General features: G+C 31.9%; 1 protein-coding gene across 1 annotated transcript; it reads right to left on the reverse strand.

Moving 5' to 3' along the window:
• Positions 1 to 2,464: 2,464 nt before the first annotated feature.
• LOC111883101 (U-box domain-containing protein 3) lies at positions 2,465 to 4,088 on the reverse strand. The gene is made up of 2 exons (XM_023879475.3): positions 3,558 to 4,088; positions 2,465 to 3,330 (listed from the first exon to the last, which is right to left on the reverse strand). Exons 1-2 carry the CDS (start codon positions 3,776 to 3,778, stop codon positions 2,589 to 2,591), a joined length of 963 nt encoding a protein of 320 aa, XP_023735243.1. The 5' UTR covers positions 3,779 to 4,088; the 3' UTR covers positions 2,465 to 2,588.
• Between the last annotated feature and the right edge of the window lie 5,198 nt (positions 4,089 to 9,286).

Consider the following 9,286-nt stretch of genomic DNA (forward strand, 5'->3'; position numbering starts at 1 on the left):
GTTCATTATATATATATATATATATATATATATATATATATATATATATATATATATATATATATATATATATATATATATATATATATATATATATATATATATATATATATATATATTATGTGTAGGTACTAGCAAGTAGCAATAGCTTTTTATTTCGAATTAAATGAGTAAAAGAACAAAATAGTATTAAATTGTTAAAATCACTATATGCGTGGATCCTGTAAATTTACAAGCAAATCGAAAAAACTTTCATGATAATTTTTCGACTTCACCATAAAAGAGCTTTCTAAAGAACTTATAAAAATACACACCTACTAAATCATATTCCTAAACTAATTTTTTTTGTCCACCATGAACCATCAACTCTTTAGGAAAGAGACCTTTTTCAACACATTGATACGGTGAGGCCAAACATAATCTTAAATATCTTAAAGCATGGAAATTTAAAACTAAATCGGAGAAATCTCTAACAATCATCCAGTCTTGGCTTGTCTCTTTTGCCCAACACCCTACTTCTACAAAATTAAGAAAAGAAAGAAGCAAAATTAGGACATTATTAAGCCGATTTCAAAAAGATGGAACAGTCTATTGAAGAACTTACATGTGGACTGTGGTGCGCCTTTGGCGGTGGTTCTATGTTGGCAGTTGTCCAGCAATGGAGCAACAAGGGAAAAGCACGTCTGTGGCGGTAGCTATTGAGCACACGGAATAAGAGTGATGTGTTTTTTAGTGTTTTTTTTTTTTTTTTTTTTTTCGAAGACATTTGCAGACCTTAAAAATGATTTTTCAATGTCTTTTCAAAAAAGAGGACTTGCAAACATTTTAACGTCTGCAGTATTCCGAAAAAACAAAATCTTCAAGAGAAACATGTGTCCTTTTGCAGATAAATCAGGTCAACAAAAGCTATTGAAAAAAAAAAACCCTAAAAGCATAAAGAGTTTTATCAATAAGTTTTTTGTTACTGTTTTATCACCATATCAACAAACAGAAAAACTTATCACACCTATACTATAGCTAAGCTTTTTAACAAAACGTATTTATGGGTCATGCCAATATTAAGTTATAAAGTAAATTAATAGATTAATTTTAAAAATATGAAAAAAAAGAAAACAATCTACTAAACTTATAAACTTAAAACAACGCGAAAAAACTTGAAAATAAAAAACTTTAGCAATAGCTTGTTTTTAATCTTATATTACTTATGTAACACGATAAACTTTAAAAAACTTCTAATATAGATGTTTTTAAATCTTGAATTTATCCAACTATTCACAAGATTAGTGTGATACAATCAGGTCAATATTTGATAAACACACACACATGTGCACGTGTGAATGCACAGACACACACATATCACAATTCACACACATAGGCACACCACACATAAATACACATGGTTGAACTTACAACCCATAATAAGGATTCTTCCCATGTACTACCAAATGATGGTGCACAAATGGGTGCCCGACCCGACACCTAAACCAAAAGTCAAGCCCATGTCAACAATGGCTGTGAAGGCCTAGCATAGAAACCAGACATGAAAGACCATCCCATTAAGGTCCCAAGCTTTTCACGGGCTACCCTCTGCCAAAAAGCCAGACTTCTATTGTCTTTTCGTTTTTTTTTTTTTTCCATATTTTAAAGTAATTACATAATTTTTATATTGGTTTGTTTATTGTAGCATTATATTTTTATGGTTTTTCATCTGGTTGTTTGATAAAAAAAAAAATTAATCCATACAAAGATACAAATAGCCGATCTTTTGAACACTTGCCCCCACCCCCACCCTTCGGTAATGTGCTTTCCCAAACATTCTGTACCTACCATTATTGCAATATAACTGTTTTCTCTAATGTGCTTTCCCAAACATTCTCTACCATTATACAGTATGAGTTTTGTTTGAATTCTTCTGTTTTCAATTGATTTTTGTATATTTGTAGACATGAAATTATTGACGAATGTTCATGGATTTCTTGTTTAAACTTCGTTTTCGCTTTGTTCATGTATCTATTTGATGGATAATATGATATAGATGTTCAAAGCTTACGTTTGCATGTTAATGGATCATTAATAATGGTGTATTTCATCGTATTTTTTTATGTATCTAATCATATTTAATGATCATTTATATTATTTAAATCCATACACATAAGTGTCAAGTTGATTAAAGGCAACACGCAAAATCACGCTAAATTATGGATTAGCATTTGTTTCAATATTTATCCACATATTTGTTACAATCATGTTTTTAAAGAATTATATTTTGCCCCGACTCGGACCGATGCCTTGGTAGGCCCAGAAAAAGCCAGGGAATAGCCCGGTAATACCTCCAGACCGTTGGCCCAAAGAATTTAGCCTGGGTTGCCGGTTAACCAGTCAAAGCCCAATAAGGCCCACCACAAGCCTTGGCCCAAAATGTCTTTTTTGTATTGGGATTATTCATAAAATAATTCCAAAGTGCTTCTATTTTAGTAATTTAGTTTATTTTAGTGAATAGCCTCTTCATAAATATGATAAACCCAACGTGTATAATATATACAACCACAAGAACAAGAAACAGAGTAAAACCTTCTCTGTAAAATTATTCATGTAGTAAGCCTAGCAATCATCTCCTCCACCATTCCAACCTCCGTTCCACCTCTGTAAATCTCCCCCATAACCTCCTCCACCACCACATTCTTCAATCTCTCACCACCACCACTCTCACAGTCCCTCAAAAGCCTAAGCAGCGATTTAGCACTCCCTTTAGCTCTCCTTGTCCCATCAAGACTAACCTGAAGTAAACCCGGAATCGCTCCTTCACATAAAATCATTCCTCTGTATCTCTCCCTACTACTCTCACATATCATCAACAAAATCCCAACTGCGTACTCCTTACACTGCTTCGAACCTTCTTCTACACTCTCCACAACTGCCCTAATCCCGATTTCTGTCGATGAAATCGCTCTCAACGCGATCTCTGATGAAGAAGACAAGTGTTCGAGTAGACACATTGATTTCTCGACTAGTTTGGATGATTTTTCGGATTCGTGGATGAGGTGGATTAAAGAAGATGATGTAGATGATGAAAGAAAGGTGGGGATATATGGTGATAGGTTATGGAGAGTGACTATGATGTCGAGTTTTACTTGGGTGGTGTTGTTTTGAAGGAGGGTTTGATTTAGGGTTTCGATTGCACCTGATGTCGCCATTGAGCGTTTGTTTGACGAGGAAGATGATAAGATTAAAAGTGCTGCTATGGCGTGGTCGATTAATGGATGGATTTGGGATCGTATGAGGTTTAAAAAGAGAGGAATAGCTCCTGATTTCGCAATCCGGATCTTGTTTCTGTAAAACATAACACAGAAAGTGTTAATTCCAATCGATTACGATTCACTTTTTGAGGTTGAAAAGCTCAATAAATTCGATTCAATCGAACTCCATAAATTCGATTGCTTATTTATATGTTTCAAGCAAAGTTTTATACTCATTTCTCCATTAGATTTCGATTCAGTCCACCTGTAACTCGAATCTAATCAAACGTGATGCAGTTAGTGTGTTCGAACGAAACGAACCTTTCGCTGCCATAGGCGAGACTGAGGAGAGCAAAGAGTGCAGATTCTAGGGATTTGAAATCTGGAGGATTATGAAGCATGGAGAGGAGAGGAGGAATGGCTCCATTATCAGCCAGTTTGTGTCTCTGTTTGTTTGTGAGATGAATAACTGCCTCTGTGGCGGCGGCCTTGGCTCCATCATCGCCGAACAAAAGCGCTTCCACAACAGCTACTTCCGCCATCAAAATCTGATCGGAAACAAACCTATACAGATGAAGCAGATTATAGGGGAAGGATATATGATTTGCGTGAGTTGATAGTTGATATAAGCAAGTAGGATGGATGCTTTATTCAGAGTAATATTGGAAGAGAAGCAAAGGCTACTAATACTATTCCTTGTGGACCATTTTAGGCAGCTTTTCCGGTGACTGTTCGGAGTTGGGGATTGGTATCTCTCCATCACTTTCCTTAAATAGAAAACCTGCCCCAAGATTTTATGTAATAACTGACACAATTACTATATTAATTATTTATAATTTTTAATAATCATATTTTAATATAAACTTATTAGATTTTTGGATACTTATTGTATTGAGTGACTTGACACCTCAGGTGCCATAATTTTCATGTTTATGCAAAAAAGCTCTTTTTGTCATAAAGTATTCAAACTAACAACCTTAATATATCTTAACCAATACTAAAATTTTTTCGTAAAAAAGTTTTTTTTTATCGTGTAAAGAAAATATCTCAACTATAAGAGCATGCGGTATGTGTTCTTTTTTACTCGTTATGGGCGACTAACGTCGTCGGTATAGTTTCTTTACTATATTTTTATACAAAGTAAATACAAATGTACTACATGTTTTTTTTTTTATTTTTTTTTATTTTACAACAAATGTACTATATTATTAAACTGTAGTTAATTTATTTTTAGATATGAATTTTTTCAATTGAGATATGATGCTAGAGGTAGACGAGGGTTACAACGTTGTAGAAATGTGTTGCGGCCATTCGTTTGATGACTATGGGGGAGTCACCCGACACCATGGACGAGTCACCCGACACCATGGACGACTATATAAGAATGTCTAAAAGAACCGCAAGGGATAGTTTGTATACATTGTCAAGGGTGTTGTTGAAACATTTAGAGACGTGTATTTGCGGAAACCTTCTTTGCATGATTTGTAAGAATTGTATGCGGCGCATGAAGAACGCCATGGATTTCTAAGAATGATTGGAAACATTGATTGCACACACTGGAAATGAAAAAATTGTCCGGTAGCATGGAAATGGCAATACGCAAGTGGTCATCACGGATCACCTTCATTGGTTTTAGAGGCTATTGCTTCTTAAGATTTATGGATTTGACATGCATTTTTTGGGGTTGCGGGTTCCAACAACGACATTAACGCTCTTGATCAATTATATTTGACGATCTTTTGAATGGAAAGACCCTGGATGCTCCTTTCACGGTGAATGGAAATGAATACAAATATGTGTATTACCTTACAGATGAAATATATCATCTGTATTCCACATTCGTAAAGCCATTCCGCCACCCGGTTGAAGAAACATACATTTTTCTTAAGAGAAGACAAGAAGAAGCACATAAGGATACGGAATGTACTTTTGGAGTGCTGAAGGTGAAGTGGCATATAGTTAAACATGAAACACGACCAATGGATTTAGAAACTCTACGATATATCATGTATGTATGTATCATGATGCATAACATGGTAGTAGAAGATAAAGGACGAAATATTGCACATTATATCCCAATGGAGCCCAAACACGTTTAGTTTTAACCAGGAACATCATAGTATTTGCATCGAGTCGTTGACATTCAGGATACAAATAAACACAAACAACTTCGAGAGTACTTGACCGATTATATCTTCTATGGTAAGAATAACGATAATGAATAACGTTTAGTTTTTTAAAAAAATGTTTTTTTTACCGCATAACGTTGTATTTTTTTTTGAATTTGGATGTTACGTGTAATTTAATTTCTATTTTATTAATTTTTAAAAATTATTTTTATTATGTTATTTATAATTTTTAAACATTATGTTTTATTTATTATGTTATAATTAAAAAATATTTGTTTAAATTAAAAAAAAAAGAAATTCGAAAAAAAATAAGTTACAAAGTGGAAAAAAGTTTGTGTTATAACAAAAAGTAACATGGTGATCATTTCCTCACTTGGTGTTATAACATCATTGGTGATGTAACATGTGAGGTGACATCAAAATGGTGTTATGACTAGTTAGCCACACCCAATGCTTTAATAAAACATCATATTTGTTCAATAAATTAAATATATCTCAATTATAGTACTTTCATTTTCAGAAAGCTTATTTACGGATCCTATCAAAATGACCAAAATCTTCACCTTTAACCAATTCACCACAAAATAGAAAAAAAAAACATTTCTGAAATACGATAAACAAATAATAGGTGCAAATGAAAACGAATTACACAACGTAGCTATATCCGAAATCCAAAATTGACCCGTTTTGGACATGTAATTATTTCGGAAAATACTCAAAAGTTGTCATTTATCTATAATTCCAAAAATCAGGTTATTTTTGTGATCATCCCATATTGCCCCACGGAAACTATGGAGAGTGAAATTGTATAATGAAGGTATCGGGTTCAAAATTTGAACATGCTTTATTCTAATGTAATGGAATTATATTTACTATATTATAAATTACTTTTACCTTTATACTATTCAACAAATACTAATTTTTTTAAAAAAAAAATTCAAAATTTGATTGAGTAAGAGATGGATGAGGTTGTCATTGACTTGCTAGGATCGAGAAACTCTCTAGTTAGCAAGGAGATTCCTTAGATTATGAGAAGTTAGATTATGAAAAGTGATTCTTACACAACACTTTAATGATAACTGCCATCGCAAAACTTTGAACCAAGATCTCTTGTTTTATTTAAGGGTGTCAAATCGGACAATTATGTTGGTTTTTTTGTCTGAAGCGACACATCACGATGTCGTGTTTTTTATATTAATACGAAAACAACCTAACTAAAACACCATACGACACAACAAATATAACATAAAACAACTATTTGTTTATTTAATACATATTTTATCATACAAAACATGAAAACAGATGTTAATATCATGTCAAATTTTGAACACACACACAAATTTGGTCCCAAATTTGTTTTGTGTCTTGCATTTTTATCATGTCGAGTTATTGATTAACACCCATAGTTTTATTCCAAACCTCAAACATATAGAAGTAATGAAGCTATGCCCTCATGTTAATTTCTTCTATTAAAAAAATTAACTAGTTCAAAATATATGACGCTAAACTTAAATAAAATGTAGTTTTAGTTGACCAGAAGTCATGTACCAGAATTGTGAAATGATAAATATATAAAATGGTTTTTGGAGCACATGAATTTCTATCTAAAGTCTAAACCTTCATTCCCGGTGTACGTGATCTCTGACCATTTTCTCTTATATTTATAGTGAGTAACATGCTTCAATTTTCCTTTACCCTTTAATCAAGCCATATTGTTACTATACCAGCATCCGGTATTTACAAATACCGCTCTATCGCTCATATGCAAGTAGAATGATATCCATAATCCATATCATGCACGACTTTCACTAATATACCTCGTAATAAGTGAGATATATTCACATTAATTAGTATGATCATTTTCGAAGAATGATACATTAGATGGTTATGTAGTTTTATATTTATCTAAATAATCGGTTTCTCACAACATTTTTTTAAATATTTCTTCAAACGATAACTGTTTTTGACTTATATTATCATAAAACAACAATTATATCACTTCAACCCAAACTATTAGCATATTCACAGCTGTAAAAAAACAAACGATAGTAATTTTTTCTACAGAATTTGGCCTTAAATAAAAAAAATAAACAAGATATATTCTTTATTTTATGAAAATATGTATACGTAACGTGTTTTAAATTTAACAAGTTACGCTCGTCATCTTATGTAAAATGTAATTATTTTTGCGTTAAAACTTATCATTTGTGTAAATATTTTTTACTGTTTTATCCAAAGTTAGTTTGTTTTATTAAATTTTTTATTCATATACATTTTCTATGTGATATCCTTTACTATTTTATTATTCACGCACACGTTTGATCTTTTGCCGTTATACGGCGGGTGTTTTGTTTTCCCGCTTGCAAGTTGCCGGCGAAAAAGGTTTCAATGCACCCAAATCCCAAGTCCCAACCCTATAAAGTATAAAGATCTGTTTTGGCGTTTTTTTTTCAATAAATAAATAAATAGTATACATTTATTTATTATGGCACTAGTCACTCTTTTTCAACCACTCAGGTGAATCTAAATTTAAAATTTTACTGTTCATTTATTTTTGTACTCATAAATTATTAACTAGTTGTAAGACCAATATATTATACGGGTTTATTAAAACATAATGTTAAATAAGAACGATTAAATGAGAAGTTTATTTGAATTTGAAATATAAAATAAGTGAAAATTATGAGAAAATAAACATTCACAAAATAATTAATTAAAATTATGTGTTTAATTGTCATACCATTGCACTAAACGAGTTATTATAATGAAATGTTAAATACAAAGGTTTAAAGTATAAATTTATTTGAAATTGAAATTTCAAATTTGAAATTTGAAATTAATAGTCATTATGGTAGGTTTAATTTATGGAAACTAAATTAATGATATATTGGAAATGAATAATGAAATAATTGACAAGTGTAAAATAAATATATCACAAAATTATAATAAAATAACATGTGGCCAATTGAACAAGAAAATAACAAGTGACAATAACACTTTCATTTATTATGGTAGATTTCTTATGTACTATAAAATATAGAAAAACATTACATATTTCACTACTTATCGATTTAAATCATTCAGACAAACATGGACATTAAAAAACTGAAGAAAACAGAAAAAAATAATAATAGAAGTATAGAACTGACCTTTGCATATGAATTTACAAATATACCCTCGTCGCTATGAGAACGAAGGCGCCTCTGAAAGTGAAAACTCCTGAAGAACTTGTAAAATAAGGTTGACTGATGAATCCCCAAACTCCACCTTATGATATATATAGAAGTCAATCGGGTACAGACCTACAGAAGGAATTAAGAATCCCAATCACTGTCGTGATTCGATTTCACCAACTCTTGAAATATTCTAGCATGCAAATCTTATCTCATGATTAATCTCTTTCACCAAACCCATGAAAGAATCAAAATCAACTTCGTGAATCCAATATCATCTGGTAGATATCATATTCGTAAGAATTGAAGATTTTCATGCATCTGTACGACGACATTACAGGGTGGATTCTCGTATTAGTTGAGGCATTCCGTCGAACAGCTTGCATGTATATTCGAGGATTTGCATATCCTAAGGGTGGCAAATCGTGCTATCGTTTCGTGTTTCTGTCTGACATGACACGACAAGACAAAGTTTTATGTAACACGAACACGACACTACACGATGTCGTGTTTTTTTTAACTAACACGAAAACGAACAAATTAAAAAACGACAAACACGACACGACACGAAAAATATATCATATACTAAAAACTAGTTTATTTAATGAATACTTTATCAAATATAACACGAAAAACACGATAAAGAACTTCTAAATCGTGTCAATTTCGTGTCAAATTTTGAACAAGAACACGACACGACATCGTGTTTTTTTATAGTTCACACAAACACGACACGGACACGAATTCA

The sequence above is a fragment of the Lactuca sativa genome, chromosome 4 (assembly GCF_002870075.4).
Source record: "Lactuca sativa cultivar Salinas chromosome 4, Lsat_Salinas_v11, whole genome shotgun sequence".
NCBI classification, from domain to species: domain Eukaryota; kingdom Viridiplantae; phylum Streptophyta; class Magnoliopsida; order Asterales; family Asteraceae; genus Lactuca; species Lactuca sativa.

Excerpts from the sequence above, each read along its gene's own strand:
- LOC111883101 (XM_023879475.3), bottom strand. The coding sequence starts at position 3,778 with ATGGCGGAAGTAGCTGTTGTGGAAGCGCTTTTGTTCGGCGATGATGGA. Across the intron at positions 3,331-3,557 it reads CTCGCCTATGGCAGCGAAAG|AAACAAGATCCGGATTGCGA; the intron begins GTTCGTTTCGTT and ends TATGTTTTACAG.